The following is a 17,654-nucleotide window of genomic DNA, read 5'->3' as shown; positions in this document are numbered from 1 at the left end:
AACGCAGTCTAATACATAGGTTAGATTGTATTAATCAGACCGAGGAAGTTCCATTAGAGAAGCCAAATTAATACAATATATTGATATTATAAAGACTTTGATAATTTTTTCCGTTCATGAATGCTATTGTTTGCAACATTTATGAGAATTAATAGTATATTTTTGTATGTACAGTAACAATTTACTTATAAGTGAAATTATGCCCATCTACGGGTATATGATGAGTGAATTGATGAAATTAAAATAAGTTAATATTCTGGCATAATTCATTTTAATCTTATAATTAACGTCACACGAACGATAAAAACACATGTGAATAAAGTAGCACAGTCCCCAAATATTTAAGGCAGATTTATATTTTAACTTTCAACTGTTTCAACTCTTGGTCAATCACCATTATAACATTCATTTTTGTAAAATAAATATTCAATTAAGCTCAACTTCACAATAGAGAAAATGAGCATAACTTCACAATGAACAAGTGTGAATAACAGTAAATCTGTGAATGTGATCGCCCTTCCCGGTTGAAACACCTTTTGTCTCGCCTCTTGTACTCAGAGATTCATTTTCATGCGTGTGCGAAGTTTAAAAAACGCCAAAAAAAGTTAGCATTTGTTTTCTATGATACAGTATTTTGTAGTGTGCTGTTTTTAAAGAATGTAACTTTTTTTTAGTCAAAATATATTGTAATGTGATTAAGCATATATAAAATATAAACACAATTAACTGATATATATTTACGTAGATGCAAAATAAAAAAAACAGTAACAAGAAAAACAAAAACAAAAAACAAGGTGTTCTTTCGATATGAATGTTATCTATTCAAAAAGTAAGTGATACACTGAGTCTATTAAAATGTTTAACAAATAATTACTCAAATTTAATCTACAGTATTTAGTTTTCAATCATCAAAGGTGATCACTTTAAAATGAAGTACATACATACCTTATATGTTAGTAAACAATTTTAAGATTGCTCGATAATAATAATAATAATGTATGCACATGATGAATAGATATGGATGCACTATGTAAATATTTATCCTATCTAGGTCAGCTTAGATAACGACTAAACGACCTAGGATATAAAAAGTAAAAAATATTAAATTATGGCGGATACTACTGAGGTAGGTCATTTTGTTTTCCAGAATTAAAGATTTATTATTGCATTTCAGACAGGATTATTAACCGTTCACACCGGTGCTTGAAAAAATATCTGTCTTGCACCACACCCCTTTTAAGACAAGTTGCTGCTTATAATGACGTCATTCTGCATCCATTTAATGAATTAATTGCGTTCTTAGAATGACGTCATTTTGCCGCCGTTATGAATAAAGTTGTAAATTCATACATTACCATTTTTTTCGTCATTTCTTTCCGAAACATGATAAATATGTAATATACAAGTAAAACGAGTCGTAACAAACGGGAATATCTAACTCTCGCGTAACTGTTTAGCGGAAACTCGACAGAGCCTCGTTACCGCCGTAAACAGTTGCCCTACAGATAGATATTCCGGTATGTACCACAGCTGGTGTAAGATCCTTATAATAATACGTTATCATAAATAAGCCTGTGATTATGTATGTGTTTTGTGTCAATATTGATTTAGCCCTAGACTAAGATAAGTTTAAAAGTCAACGAAATTTCATTTTACTGCTGCCAATATTTTGATGTTTTTAAAATGAAATCTATACACATAATATTTTAAATGTCAATGGTAAAATGGTTTATATTTAAAATCTATCTATTCACAATTCCTATTGCATAAATTCTGGGATTTAATTATTTGTATTGAAAGATTCAAATATAACTCGACACCTATAGTCGAATTCTATATCTGAAAAATGTACTCGTAAGACAACGACCGTACCGCATCCACGGTATATCGTAGCATTCAATATCACAATCTTTGCATATACTGTAGAATTATGTATTTATAATTCATTAATGTTATCACTATAGCATGTCTATACTTCTCATGATTCTCTGTAACATGTATTCCCGCCTAAATGTATGCAGCTCCAGGCACTTGGAATTAGTAAATCAAACAGTCAAGACACACTTTGTGTTAATTGTTTATACAATGACTTAGATGTCATTAGAATATTATGGACTATTGTCTATACAAAGTACCAAATATTACAATACCTTGTAATTTAAGAAGAAAACTTCTAGATGTCGCATAATTATCTTGTTATGTTCTATAGTATTTTCATCTATATCAGTATTTTCCTATCCTAGCGTGTAAAACAAGAGCGAGTAAAGAAATGCATCTTGAGGGTGGAGACGGAAAAAAAGATTCAATATTTAAGGCTCATAATTTTAGATGAATCATTGACAGTATTCGGGTATACGTCATGTTTTCGAAAATGTGTTGATAAATTTGAATTTGTATCTGAAGTCTTATTCGCACGATTTGACAATGCTCAATGCAATGTTCCGAACATCGGTGTACAGAATCGTTCTGTTACACAGGCACTGTAAAGGGTATCTAAGTAAATGAATATCTTATCGATAGTATTCATGAATCGTTTACTGGATATTTTCAGACTCTACAGTTTACTGTCTAAATAATACTGGCAATGTTAACAGTCATTCAATGTAACAATTTTCACTATAGTTACGATAATATAGAATAAATGTGTTTTGTCCGATTGATAGGCCTCTGATACTCTTAACTTTGATTAAATAATGGCATTTATGAAAATGAGCTGTATGTCTTCAGATGAGTCAAACTATGTCAAGAAAATCAAATTTAAGAAGGATAAAATATGATTTTAAGAAAAGATTTAATGAAAAATGTGCATGTTATTTGCGTTTAATTATTTTCCAGTATTAATTACCATATTTCTATGCGAGCAGCCTAACGCAATAAGGGCAATCTTTAGCATATGTTGGCTTATATTTGGTAATTTATGCCGTTTGCAACGTGTTTATTACTTTCTTTGGTTACAACAAAATATTTTACTTTTAAATACATTTTCAAAATGTTCATTAAGATATGCATTAATCTGGAGGTTCTATTTTTTGCAGTGGAGAATGTACATTGATTTTTAAGCTATTGCCTAAACATTTTTTGTCGGTAAGAGCAATGCCCAACTTATAACAACGTGTTGTAATTCAGATTTTATTTTGTCAGGTACTATTTTTGACTGGAAGAATTTGTGTTTACGAATACAAGGTATTTAAGCAATTGCAGATGACAAAATGAAAGACAGTATATTCAACTATAAAGCTTGGAAATGAAATGACTTTGTTATTATTTGTCTTTGTATATGTTGATATTGATTTCAGTGTAACAAATTTGCCATATCTCGATATCATTTGCAGTGTTGGATATGCTCATAGTTTTCTTTATATACAAATATGCACATTGTCATATCTACGCAAAGTCCGACCTTTTCTGGAGACACAGTTAATTGTCTTTAAATCAACGATAATACATACGCTCAATTAATGTGACAGACATATTGAATAGTGTTATGGTCAATTAATTTTACTTTAGTTTTAAATATTTAAGGCATTTTGATATGCAGACCATAATTATTAAGTATGCTGTGGTGGTAATAATTCTAATAAACAGTAAATCAAAATGTACTTTTGATTCATGTTTGCGATAATTATTGTATTAAGTTTTTGTCAAATAATAACATCAGTGCAACATATGAATACCCATTATTTGTATGTCATTTAAGCGTAACAATTGTGTAAACAGATGAGTTAATATGTTCATGCTTAAGAAAATATTAAATGCAAGCTGAATTGTATAAGCTTGCAATATTTTACGATGATCGGGATTTGAAGTTGCTTATAATCACAATAACACCAATCTCACTTTCTTGGCCCTATCCACTTGGATAATAAACCTGGAAAACAATAGTAAGAATACACAGAACGGAAACGGTATTTCGGTCTTACCGACGCTAAAAAACTAAACACATAAACATATATTTATTGAATGCAAGGAGTTGAAAAGTAAATTCATGTAAGTACATATCAATAAATCTGATGTCAGTATGACAAATACAACAGTAAACAGAACATTATTAATAAAAATTGTAACTATCCATTATGGTTTGCAAAAACGGAAAGTAATAAATATCTACCTGTTATTTGGTTATAATTTAACATCAGTTATCAGTTTAAAATGATAATGATTGTCAGATTTTTGTGCAATCAGGATTTTACCGAAGTAGATTTTATTAGCCTGTGGATTTCAAATATATATATATATATATATATGTTATACATTATGAAAGATATCAACCTCTCTTTTTGTTTCATCTAAAACTTTTAATCCGTATCAACTCCAAGGTTATTACTGATAATAGCCGAGATGTTCTGATTGCAAAAACACATAATTATACATTCAAAATTGAATCAATCATTTTAAAATCGAATTATCGTTTTCGAAGGGTAGCGGAGCGTCAGTAAAGATAAGTGACATTAAATTGCATTTACTTATAGTAGATGATACTGTGTTTCCGTTTCTACGCAAATTGTGCAACACAACGTTTAAATTTATTGATAGTTTAAAGCATATATAGTTGTTCAGAAAATAGTATAAAATTTCTTCAAGAGTGAAATGTTGTGATTGCATGTACATTACTGTAGCTACATTCTGACTTAATCATATCTTGAACGGAAAAGTCATCTAACTCTGCAGAGCTAAAACAATCTATAAGGAACAGATATAAACTGTATGCTACACCCACAATGTAGGCAACATATATATAAGCATTGTTAAGCCCTGATTCAAAAATTCGAGGAACTACTCGTGAACCAAAGTTAATAAATGAATATGATCTTACAATTTTTACACCCGTACTAAGCGCTGACTCTTTTACATTTTAGAGAGGTCTGTTTAATTAAACGAAGGCCCTCGACACGTCCGTTGACTGTACAGCCCTCGACCAAAACAAAGCTAAATAAAGATCACACAAATGTGAACGAACCATGGTTTGATAGGGGTGCCTTAGTACTTCAACAGCACGCCTCCAGAATTATGTTAATTTTCCTGAAATTTCTAAAATTGTTTTAAAAGAAAAAAACATATATGAAGTTATTAAAAGGAAGCAATCAATTGCAACCTGTACATACAGCACACACAGTCCGCGAAAATTACTAAAATAAGGTCAAAATATTTGAAAATAACATGTACTGCGTTAATTACGCAGTAGATATATAGTTGTAAATACTGAAAAAAATCAATCATAAATGGCATATTACGAGGGTGCATCAATAAATTCGTAAACTAATTCAATAGCGGGGAAATGATTTAATTCATATACCTAAAATGATTACTCCTTCTCAAAGTAACGTCCCATGCACGATTTGAACTTGTCCCATCTCTCAACACATGACTCGAACACGTGTTGTAGCCTGTCACGTGACATCTCCCCATGGCACACCTCTGTGCCTCTCTTGACTCAAATTTCGTAACAAGGAGACTGTTTTTTAAAGTTGGAAATAGCCAGAAGTCACAAATTGATAGGTCCGGGCTGTAGGGTGGGTGCGATAACAGTTCGACGTCGAGTTTTTCTAGTGTATCCATGACAACGTGGCTTGAATGGCTCAACGCGTTGTCGTGATGTAATATAAATCCGAACCTAAGTAGATGTGGACGCTTTCTCCTTATTGCCGCCATGAATTCCGTTCTAAGTAATGTTGCATAATAGTTCCTTGTGACTGTCGTGTTCGGAGGAACAAAGTGGTTTAGCACTACACCGTATGTATCACAGAATATAATGGCCATAACCTTCCCGGCTGACTTGGAATTAATCGCTTTTTGTAGGGAAAGGCGAGGAAGGATGCTTTCAGACAGAACGCAGACGTTAGCTTTCCAGTTCAAAAAAAGTGAATCCACATTTCATCATATGATATAACTCAACTTAGAAAGTAATCGCCTTCTTCACGATAATTATCTTCTGTCGTACTGCTGACACATTTTCACCCTTATCCCCATCTGCTCCGACGTCAACAAACGAGGCACCTATCTTACTGAAACACGGCGCATCCCTAATCTATCAGTCATAATGCCCTGAGCTGTATCATATGACATAGCGAACTTTTCCAACGTGCTCCACACTTACTCGTCTATCTCGGAGTATGTACTCCTGAAAAGCAGCCACTGTTTCTTCATCTGTTACAGTCTACAATCTGCAATCTGTTGCTAGTCTACCTGTACGACTGTTGTCTTCAGTTGCCTCTCTACTGTCTTTAAACCGCTTCATCCACTTTGAGATGACACCTTTAGACAGAGCAGCTTCTCCGTAAACTTTTTCGCAAATCTTCACGAATATCGGAAAACGACTTTCCGAGTTTTGTGTAAACTTTTATAATGATGCGCTTTTCGTTGACGCTGTGTGACGCCATTTTCGAACGGACACCAGTAACGTGACGTCATTTACGGTTTATGACGTATTAAGTAATGACGTCAAAGTTGTGTACATAGTACGATTCAATTTGAAATAATCTGTTTTCACAGCATTTAAAGTTTCATTTTAAACGGACCAGTAGTTTTGACGCTATTGAATTAGTTTACAAATTTATTGATGCACCCTCGTACGTGCAAAATTATTATTAAAATCTGGTATCATTTTCATTTTCTTAAAATCTTTTGCATTTTTCTCAGGTTTGACTTTATTGAAACAATTTGGCTTTTTTGGGGGCATGCAACTTTAAACAATAATCTAAGTAAACTGACGAAACACATTCTGTGTGCCGATATATAAATAGATTATATGTTATATCGAGGAGTGTTTACAGTTGAGATAGATAAGGTTAAAATGTAGAACAGAAAATTTCGTAGCTATATAAACTGCGGAAATTTCAAGGCTTTATCATAACACACGCATGAAATAGCACAGTTAAGTCGGGATAATTTCAAATACACTTCATGGAACAATCAGAAAAGGTAGGACTATGATTTGATTTTCTTTATCATTTATTTATTAAATGTTCAAGTAAAGAAATGACAAATGTATGACATGAAGTTGTTATCATTTATAATCTTTAATTTTTAATTGTACAATAAAAAAGACATTAAAGTTATGGCGGAAAATTCATTTTAAATCAGCTATATGAATTAGGTGTTCGAACTGTTCAAATTTTATTTCGTGCATAATTATATTGCAAAATACAATGGTTGTCCAAAAAGTTTGATTGTGAAAAGTTTATAGCTTAACTTGCATTTTTGAGAAAACTTGTATATAGTATCGAATTATCTAACCACATGCCAAATTCTACGGACAATTGTTCATAACTTTATTTTTATATTTCTGTCTAAAATTTTGATTTTTTTCAAACCGGCGCAGTTCAAAATTTTGTCAATTTTCGACGTCAAAACGAGTTATTATTTTCAATGTAAACTACAGGCACCTTAGAGGACTTTTTGCGTATCATTGTCGGGTGTATTTGATGTAATGCATTCAGAATGTTGACATCATATATCAACGTATATATCCTTTCAGCACGCATGACTTTCTAAACAAATAGCAATGAAAAACTTTAAAGAACTTGCAACTTAAGTTAAGAATTATATAATTACGAGTCTTAAGAAAGAGAAAGACGGGCAAAAATGTGTTCAGTAAGTAACAAATTAAGAGTCGGTTTAAGTTCTGCATTGAGAGTATATACATACATTCTTGGGAGACAGATCGATCTATTACGCTAAGTTCCCCAGCGATTGTTCAACCCTAGAACGAATGATATTATAGCCTTCATGTTGAAAAAATATTTTCAGATAATCACTAATGTTGACGTCAAATGACAAATGACGTCGTGACCTGCGCCGCTACGTCGATTCTGCATATTTTCAAATATTTGTTTTTTGTAAAACTTTATCAGAAAAAACTTTATTATAAAATTTATGAAATATGTCATGTAAGGTGGAAATATATTGAATATATGTATGTACACATTAAAGGGAGACACGGGCAAAATGTTCATTTCTTAGTTTTGAATTTTTCATTCATTATTCTGTAACTGTCCTCAAAATGAATACACAAGAACAGTCAAAGGAACAAACCTTTCTCCATATAAAGAATAAAATGGTGATTTCCTAACTTGACCTACGTGGGTCAGGTTAGAGCGCTAAGATTTCACAATAGTTGTCACTGTGTACTCTGGAAACGTTAAAGAACATGTCAACTGGATGACTTAGACTTGTTTCAATCAAACAATACCCACAATACCTGTTATTGTAACTTACAGGGTTTGTTCAAATCACATGACTTGTTTTTAAACTATTCGCTGATTCTGTTGGCGTCTAATTTTCGTTCAACATATATAGATATATTTAAGCTTCAAAGCCAAAATATATAGAATTTATACAGAAATTCATGCTGGGACTTTAAGAAATGTCATTTTAATGTGATTTCCGTACACAAGATCATTTTTATATTTTTGTCAATATTTTGCCTGTGTATCCCTTTAAAAAATTGTTTGTTTTTTTATTTCATGGAAGCATTATGCGACCATTATGGACAACCCTCGTACTATATATTACAATATCAAATTTTAAATTTACCCTGTCACGTTAGCTTTCGTTTTTCCTACAGTGCAAAGAGTTTCTTCTCATATCTATCACAAATGCTGAAAAGCAAGGGGAAGCAGGATTTATTTATAGTTTTAATGACGTTCGATTTCTTTCAAGAACATTCTGAAATTCTTCTTTTTTATTATACCAGTAACTTTTCTATCTTCATTATTACATGAACTATTTAATTTTCGAGACAATTATTTAAATTATTAAACTGTTATTTAAAGTTATAACATTAAATGACGGGAAAATAAAAAATTAAAACCCCATACACATGACCCCTAAACCTGTCCCCCTACCCCAATTACGGGTTCCCGGGCCCGGGGAAATTTATTTAACTGTAAAATTTAAAAGCTTAACCCACAAGTATTTAAGGGTTTTAAAAACCAAAGACTTTAAAAAGCTCGATAATCAATTTCATTAAAACTCTTAAACCCATTTATAAAAAATTCAAAAATTAAAACCTTTAAAATGCTGTTAAATACCCTGTATTAAATATCGAATTTGAAATCTAGAAACAATAATCAATATTGATTAATAACAATGGCGACAATTTTCAAAAGGCAGTTGTTTTTTTACATTTTTACATTAAAAGGCTATAATGCAATGAGATCAGAAAAGTTTAAAGATTCAAATCGACTGACATATTCAAATATTAAGGGTGACTGACCGTCCTTTGGAAGAGAAAAACACACGCTGCGACGAAGTTACATCTAAAATTGACAATGACAAACTGACAATTTAAAAGGTTATTTTCGTTGTATAAAAAAGTGAAAAAGGTATTCGTATTAATTTACAAACTTCTGCTGGACATAAAAAATCAAAGTATATAACTTAAAACTAGAAAGGTCACAGTAGTTTAATGTGTACTTTTTATCTCGTATAAACGTACAATTTAGACATACGCGTGAGAATATATCCTGATTATATGAATATATTATATGTAGTAAATTGACTAGACGAATGTGTATCTGTAGGTCTCCCTTCTTGTGCAGACGACGCTGCGATTTCAATATACATCATAAATTCATTATAAGTGTCAGCATAACAATTACTTCACACACTTGAACGTTAGTAAAAGATCCGATCGATGCGGAATGAAGAGTGTAGTGTCAGAATTGCCAAACACGAGTTGAGATACAAATATAAAAAAAATTATAGCGCCAAGAAAGAATCACGCAGAAATTATATACAGCAATTAAAAGAGCCGGTTGTCAATTGTGTTGGTTGTTAACCGTAATAAAAGAACAAGGCCAACTCCCCTGTCTCAGAGCGTTGTTATTAAGCTTTATTCAGCTGTACAAGTTTTGCCATATCAGTGACGATTACTTAAGGTTACTGTGAATTTAACATCAAATTGCTTTCCTAATAATGTGCAGCTTTTTTACTGGAACTGAATATATTTTATTGTTAAATGTATTCAAACTTGCTGTATGAATATATTTTTCATTCCTTTACCTTCATATAATGGCAAACGAAAATACTTGTTTTAGGTCAAAGATGAAGACGAGTGTAATGGTGTAGTGACAGTACTGGAAGATGAACACGGGAACCAGTTTAAAACTGTAACTGTTGATGAAGTTGTCTTCCCATTTGAAAAACTTAAAATTGGAGCAGAAAAAAGGCTTTCTTACGTTAAGAATTTTCCTTATGAGGATGGCGATGTTCTCTTATGTAGCTATCCGAAAACAGGTATGACTAAGTAACGTTATTTTCCTGTAATTAATTCTTTTTTATCCTTAAGTCATTTTGTACGTTACTAAGACTTCATTTCATGTGATTATGTAATGACCTTTTCTTACTTATTTTGTTGAAAAATGAAAGGATGACATTAAAAGCTTTTCCTAAAATGGTCTCTGAATTTACATCCATATCTGTTTTGTTCAACACGATCATGTGCTATATATTTATTTATAGACGTATTTGTTATGTTTGTATATACACAAATGAAAAGGTTTTTACATGTTAATTACCCACGAGTTCTTTATTTGGTACTTAACTGCAGTGTGAGTGTTTATTTATGATTAATTGCGTAAATCAGAAATTGTTATCCATCTTGAAATCCAAACCATTATTTGTTGCGTTTACATTAAGTTATTGTGTAGTCTTCTTCAAAGACTTATACTGTATGTCATCCACAGTTTTATGCAAAGATACCTTCAGTCCCTTTAGAAAATAAGTTTCCTTTTTGCTTTCAGACTCCGGCTAAAAATTATTTTCCAGTGTTTTTTTTGCTTTTTTCCCTTGTCCGGACCCTATTTTAAAAAAGACAAAAATTTTTGGAATTCATTAAAACTTCTTTAAAGTCAAGACATTGGGGGGAAGTACAAGTGCACAAGAACAAAAAACCTTTCATTTTTAAATTTAATTTACAAAAGTGATTGCCCTTTTTTAACTTTTCCTTTGTCCAGGCAAAATTTTTAAAAACTTCTTTTTTGGAAAATTCAAAAATAATTTTCTTTTTGGGTTTAAGCCCAATAAGGGGGAAGTGACAAAAACCATATTTTTTTCCTAAATTTAATTTAAAAAAGTTTTTTCCCCTTTTTTATTTTTTGATTTTTTTTTTCTTGTCCGGAGAATAATTTTGAAAACCATTTTATTTGGAATTCAATAAAAATTCATTCAATGTTCAAGCACATTGAGAGAAAGTGCAATGCCGAAGAACCATAACTCCATTTTGAGTAATCGAGAGTTATTGCCTTTTGATATTTTCAATTGTTCGGGGGATAACTTGAAAAGTAATGGTTGGAATTCAAAACAACTTCATACAATGGTCAAGCACAATAAGAAGAACTGCAGTGCAGAGTAATTAATAGGTGATTCCCCTTTTTAAAACTTTTTCCTTGTCGCAAGACCAACCCATAAAAATCACGGGTTTTGGAAATTCAAAAAAAAGTTTTAAATAGTCAAGAAATATTGATAAAAAACCCGCATTTTAAAGGGAGTGTATTTCTTAAAATTTCATAAAATGATCAAGCCCCAAGGGGAGCATTGAAGTTCAATGCAAAAGAACCATTACTCTATTTGGACTTATTAAGTAGTCATTGCCCTTTGTTCCTTTATCTTGTCCGGTGCTTAACTTAAAGACAAATGTTTGAAATTCATCAAGAGTTGATACAATGGTCAAGCGTAATGAGAAAGAGTGCAGTGCTTAAGAACCGTAACTGTATATGGACTTATTACAGAGTTCTTCAATAAAGTTTCATCATTGGTCAACCACAGTGAAAGGAAAGCAACGTACAAGAACCATAACTATCTTTAATTGCCCACAACCATAACTCTATTTCATTTTTACGAGTTATTCTGTTACTAGTTACTTCCTCATTTCCGAAGCAGTCTTGCTTGGGTATTAATCACATTTATTGATAGCTCTAGTTTAAATTGATTTTTACAAGCTTAATGCTGCATTTGTTTCTTACTGATCAGATAGATTCATGATGCATTTTATTAAAAAATCTCGAATCTTGAGGGATAAAGGTTTATCTTTGCACATCAATCTGTTTATTGAAACCTTTTTCTCCGTTTAAGGTACCCACTGGACAGCAAACTTGTTACATTATTTAATGTATGATGGACCACTGGATGATCTTGTTTCACATCCGCCCTGTCTTATAGATCTCTTTGATATGGATACAGTGCAACAGCGAGAAGGCAGACGAATTGTGACATCACATTTCCCGCCCAAAAGTCTACCAATCGAACATTTTGAAAAGGGCGGGAAAACAGTTCTGGTGTTCCGTAATCCCAAAGATGCAGCCGTTTCGATGTATCATCAATTAATAAGATTCAAAATGCTGGGTGAATTTAAACTATCATGGAATAGTTACATTGATTACTGGGTTGATGGAAAAAGTAAACAGTTTTAAATGATGATTTAAGACAAATGTAATTAATTAAGAAGAACTTATTAAAATGTTTATCCGAAATTCATTTTCACGTAGAATCATAGCATATACAAAGTCAGTGCACGAAATATTGTAAATAAAGTGATATTTCATTTAAAGTCTGTGAAACTTAATCATAATTGTGTGCAATTCAACACACTGGCTCGAGTGTTTAAGAGCATAAAATAAATATGATTTTATCTCACCTTGAATTAATCATGTTGTTTATTTCAAAGAAAGGTAACAAATCTCAAACCTTTCTCCGTGTCTATCCTTCTAAATTGATTCAGCAATAATGCACTTGTTCTCAATTTCAGTGTTGATGGGTTCTTTCTTTGACTATTACAACAAGTGGCAAAAGTATTTAGAAGAGAAGCCAGATCTTGATGTACTTATTGTCCAGTATGAAGACTTGAAAATGGTTTGTTTTTATTTTCTAATTATATTTTGTTGATGAAGGAAATGATGACGATTCTTTATTTTCAGAAATATATTGTTATTAGTCATATGTGTTCGTATCTGTGTATTCTATAGTTGCTTTCTTTATTTCTCTCTATTATATCTGACATTATAGTAATTTCAATTTTACGTTTACAGTTTTATATCGTTTATTACCTTCTGAAGGTAGGCAGTTACTCATCTCAGCATTGGGTTTTTTTTTTTATTTTCTTAAGAAACAATAAAAAATAACTAATTTCTTGTAACAACAAAATGATACTAAAATGTCTTCCCATTTCACAATGAACACTAAATTTGTATGTATTTCTTCCATCTAGGATAGTTTAAATCAGTTACGTCGAATTCAGACTTACCTTGGACTCAGCCATTCTGACGAAAGACTTCAAACCGTTTTAGATAAATGTTCGCTAGGCAATCTTAGAGCTGATGTAGAAAATGGAAAAATTAAAACAGTGCTAATTGATGAATCAGGAAAATCAATTCTTTATAGAAAAGGTAATTAAAACCAGACTTTCTGTAGTTTTGTTATCTTTGCATGGCTATTGAAGACTTGAAATTAACAAATTTCTATTTTCCTGAGAAGTCTGTAAATGATTCAATGCTTTATATAAATATAATTTTATCATTTGTTACAGGCATAATCGGGGACTGGAAGAACCATTTTACTGTTGCACAGGATAAGAAAATAGAGGTGATTGCTAGAGATAAATTTAAAAACAGCATATTTAACTACAAAGCTTGGGTTTGTTGACATAAGCTTATTATACAGTGATTTGCTGTATTTTATTGGACTTTTGAACAACGATGTTGAATCAAACAAGGTGTTCAATTACAAAAAGGCAATGTACCGCTGCTTGAAACTATATCCAAGCTTTTATAAACTCAATCATAGTAAGTTTTCTGACAAAACAAAAAAACATTCGAAACGGAGAGCACTTTAGGGGGTGGGGATGAAAACAAACGTTGAATAAACTTAGTTTGTATATTTAATACATAATCTTCCATACTGCTTATTGTTTCACTAGGATGCATTACTTTAAATAAAAACACGTTTGGTTCAAGGAATTAGACCGGACAAGTTGTATCCTGTCGAAACGTACATATTGCACTTACACTTGCATAGTTCATGTACATTCTATCATCTCTCATTGTATATTGTTTCCAATGATTTTTTGGTATTACTACTGATAAAAGCATCAGAAACATCGGCAACACTACAAAATGTTCTAACGGAAGAAACACATTTTATATAGCTTATAATATCGGATTATCAATGTGTTGCTTCTTTTTGAATAACATCTTAAAATGCTTGGATAGATAGATATGTTAAACGTTAAATCATTAGAAAGTTATAATTGCTCTTGAAAGAGTAAATGGAAATAGTAAAATGTAACTCATTAGTTAGTATTTTACTTGTTTTATTGCTTTCAAACTAATACATTATTTTATATTTCAAGCATTTTGGTGTTTTAGAGATGTATGAATACGAGTATGCCGCATTAAAATTATTGAAAATTAACAAAACCACTGCAAAGTAACTGAGCGTCCGTGACGTTTAACGTCGTTGACTTCAAACCACTTGTCCCTTACCACTGTCGATTCGAATGCTATCAGGGATTTTGGATTCTGTCATGTGATTAAGCTATCCACCTAGCTTACTGGAACGTCGGTGTCTGTACTTAGAATCCCATTATTGCCTGTATTAATGCACATAGGGGTGCCTAAGGTTTCTCGCCACCTGTAAAGTTTGAAGGGTTGAAATTTTTAATTTAGAAACATCCGCAGATGTATTCATACGGCACATTTTCGTAAATACTAAACACGCACTAAAATATGGAAACGGATTTCAATACGACAAAGATGGTGACGATATAATAAACACCGGACAATCCTTGCTCCCAAATATTATGAAAAATTTCACTACCGAAACTCTTCATAAAAATTTCACATGACAGTTTCTAAGAACATATAAGAAATAATAAACTGCTATAAACGCTGTTTTCACTTTTTCCCTAATATAGCGAAAAAACAAATTTTTTTAAAAAATTTCCGTCTGGTGGAAAAATGAAAAAATCAAAAAAATTAAAAATCAAAATAATGAATTTAAATTTCCAAAAAAAACGCAAAAGAAAAAGAATAACATTTTCGAATTGTCTTTAGTACTTTTCCAAACATTTTCTTTCTATTTTTTTTTATTAAATTAGGTTTTGGCATTTAAAAAAAGGGCCAAAAAAAACAATGTGTCACATTTCAAAAAATTATTTTTGTACCCGTTTTGAATCTTATCCGATTTTATGGAGCGAAACCCGTCAAAATTTACATTTTAATCAAAAATTTTGTAAGACCAAAAGCATTTAAAAATGATTAAAATTTTTTAAATATCTTTAAATTTAAATTTAATTATAGAATTGTTAATAAAGATGTTTTTCTGAATTCTCATCTAGACATGAAAAGTAAAGAAAAAACAAATATTAAAATTGATTAAAGATCATTTAGACTAAAGCTGTCTGCTAGGGAAACAGTTCAAACAATTCAAAAATTATTTTAATTTGGGAAATTATAAAACAGATGATGTTATTACATTTAATTTATTTATTACTAAGTGAGTTCGTGCGCGCGCGTCTGGATTTTTTATTTTTTGTTTTTCGTGTTTCTTTTAAATTATTTTTGAAACAATCTAACTGTCTAAATTGCTTCATTGTACAACGTGTGAAAGATAAAGAGGATATTTGTTTTTTGTTTGGTTGTTTTTTCCATCGGGGGAACATTTAAGATAGTATTTAAGTTCACGAGAAAAAAATAATAACATCTAACACAATAAACAAACTAATTATCTTTTTATTCTATGCTTCAAAATACCATTTTAAACGAAATTTCCTCAATATTAATTTGAATATAAAAATCAGTTTTCCCTCAATTTCAGACGAATTTCTCATAAAAACATGAAGTTTTGAGCTAAAAAATATATTCAAAAAATAACGTTAAATGTTTATGATAATAATAATCATTTATTTTATTTAAAATTATAATTTATAGCTTGTTTATGAATACAAAAAAAACCAAATAATTCCAGCAGAAGAAAATTTCACACCATCCGACCTTATTTTCGTTATTTTTGCCGGAAGTTTATATTTGACAAGGTTTTGTGTATTCGGGCGGTCGCCATTTTAAAAGTTGTGTTTTTCACGAGAGAAAAAAATGTGTTTGATTCAGAGGGATTTCGTTTGGATTTGTTAGTCAAACATCTGTTGGCAACAAAGCAAAATTATTTGAGGATTGTTAAAGACAATTAATAATTGGTGATAGATGTGTGTAAACATTCAATAAGAGACTAGGATATTGGAAAACATGGACTTGTTGAAAGGCTGTCTTACGACGCTAGGTCTTCGGGCTGGTGACTGTCACTGCCTTTTACATTGCATTTGGCAGTTATTGGTCGTAGGATACTTAAATATGCCCAATGTCAACAAGAGCAGTTGTGCATGGCATGTGGAAGGAAATGTGTTTTTCAAACTATAAAATGAAACAAAAATTTATAGACGAGAAAATATTTGGTGTTCCATAATTTGAATGAATTCTTTTTATTACTTTTGATATTTAAGTTATTGTTCAATTTCAGCTTTGCTTTTTTCTAACAATCCCTGACAATTACATTTTGATAATTTTTTACTATTACCAAAAATAATTTTCACGGATAAATCAGTTATCCACTCAAAAGCATAAATGTGATAAAAAGTAACTATAGTTTTGAAATGAAAAGATACAAAACCAAAAAAAAGCATATGAAAAAAGTGGTTAGCTGAAACAGGTATTTGTAAAATAAGAGGGATTAAAAAACGGTCATCTTTGCTATCTGTCGATAAGGCATCCTTATACCTTCATAATATAGTTATTTACGAGGTATAGTCAAAAGGTTCCCGGACTCTTACGATAACTTTGTTATTTTGTGTATGTTTTTATAATGACATATATCACATTAAAATTTAGAGAAATCGCTGCATGAATATATAAGAGTCAATGATTTTCATAAATGTTACACATATTTAACACCCCGTTAAAGTTACACACTATGTCACGTACGGAGCACTTCGGCGACGTCGACGACGCTAACGACGTTCAGGTGACGTTCATATTCCAGAAACAACTTACCATCACGTTCATGCTTTTCAAAATAGTCCCCATTGTGTTCAATACACTTTATGTGCCGCTGTACCCACTTCCGGTAAATGTCTGCATATCACTCTGGAGTGTAACTTCTTATTGCGGACCTCACAGCATATTTGATCTCATCTTCTGTATCAAACCTCCGACCCCTCAAATCTGCTTTCAGTCTAGAGAAAACACAAAATTCTAAGGGGGCGAGATCGGGGCTATAAGAGAGATGACGTAGCCGCTCATATCCTATGAAGTCAATAGTAAGGAGTGTCTCGTCTGAGCTGTGCTGGATTGTTATCTTGATGAAAAAATAAATTTTCGATGTCGCACCCTGCTCGCTTTTTCCTGATAGCGTTCGTTAGATCCCTCCGCACAACCTGTTAATAACAAATTCATTTTATTTGTAACTACCACAAATGCGGCAAATTATAAAAATAATAGTTTCTTTCACTTTTTGTTATATTTTATATACTTTTCACCTTACATATAAATAAACATAGAAATGTTGTAAAAACATTTCATACGACATAATCAATGCTTACCTTTTGATAGTACTCTTTGTTGACTGTCGGCGATCTTGGCACCGCATGTTGCAACAGCATACCCTAAGCT

The 17,654-nt window shown here is 31.5% G+C and overlaps 1 protein-coding gene across 3 annotated transcripts; it reads left to right on the top strand.

The window, feature by feature from the left end:
- Positions 1–1,042: 1,042 nt before the first annotated feature.
- LOC132745874 (sulfotransferase 2A1-like) lies at positions 1,043–14,287 on the top strand. 3 transcript variants are annotated; one of them, XM_060734880.1, is made up of 6 exons: positions 1,043–1,126; positions 10,038–10,236; positions 12,073–12,396; positions 12,746–12,849; positions 13,205–13,382; positions 13,523–14,287. In XM_060734880.1, exons 1-6 carry the CDS (start codon positions 1,109–1,111, stop codon positions 13,636–13,638), a joined length of 939 nt encoding a protein of 312 aa, XP_060590863.1. In that variant the 5' UTR covers positions 1,043–1,108; the 3' UTR covers positions 13,639–14,287. The 3 variants fall into 3 exon arrangements, with proteins under 3 accessions (XP_060590863.1, XP_060590862.1, XP_060590861.1); XM_060734879.1 differs by lacking the exon at positions 1,043–1,126 and adding an exon at positions 6,770–6,918; XM_060734878.1 differs by lacking the exon at positions 1,043–1,126 and adding an exon at positions 7,423–7,458.
- The last annotated feature ends 3,367 nt before the right edge of the window (positions 14,288–17,654 follow it).

The sequence above is a fragment of the Ruditapes philippinarum genome, unplaced genomic scaffold, assembly GCF_026571515.1.
Source record: "Ruditapes philippinarum isolate M1 unplaced genomic scaffold, ASM2657151v2 ctg441_1_1_1_1, whole genome shotgun sequence".
Lineage (NCBI taxonomy): Eukaryota > Metazoa > Mollusca > Bivalvia > Venerida > Veneridae > Ruditapes > Ruditapes philippinarum.
The sequence above is the reverse complement of the archived record's forward strand: the minus strand, read 5'-3'. Positions and strand labels throughout refer to the sequence as shown.

What these genes read in the sequence shown, in the direction of transcription:
- LOC132745874 (XM_060734878.1), top strand. Translation starts at nt 7,438, where the DNA reads ATGTTGACATCATATATCAAC. An exon ending in TTACTGGGTTGATGGAAAAA is followed by an intron (nt 12,397 to 12,745) that starts GTAAACAGTTTT and finishes TCTCAATTTCAG; the next exon opens with TGTTGATGGGTTCTTTCTTT. An exon ending in ATCAATTCTTTATAGAAAAG is followed by an intron (nt 13,383 to 13,522) that starts GTAATTAAAACC and finishes CATTTGTTACAG; the next exon opens with GCATAATCGGGGACTGGAAG.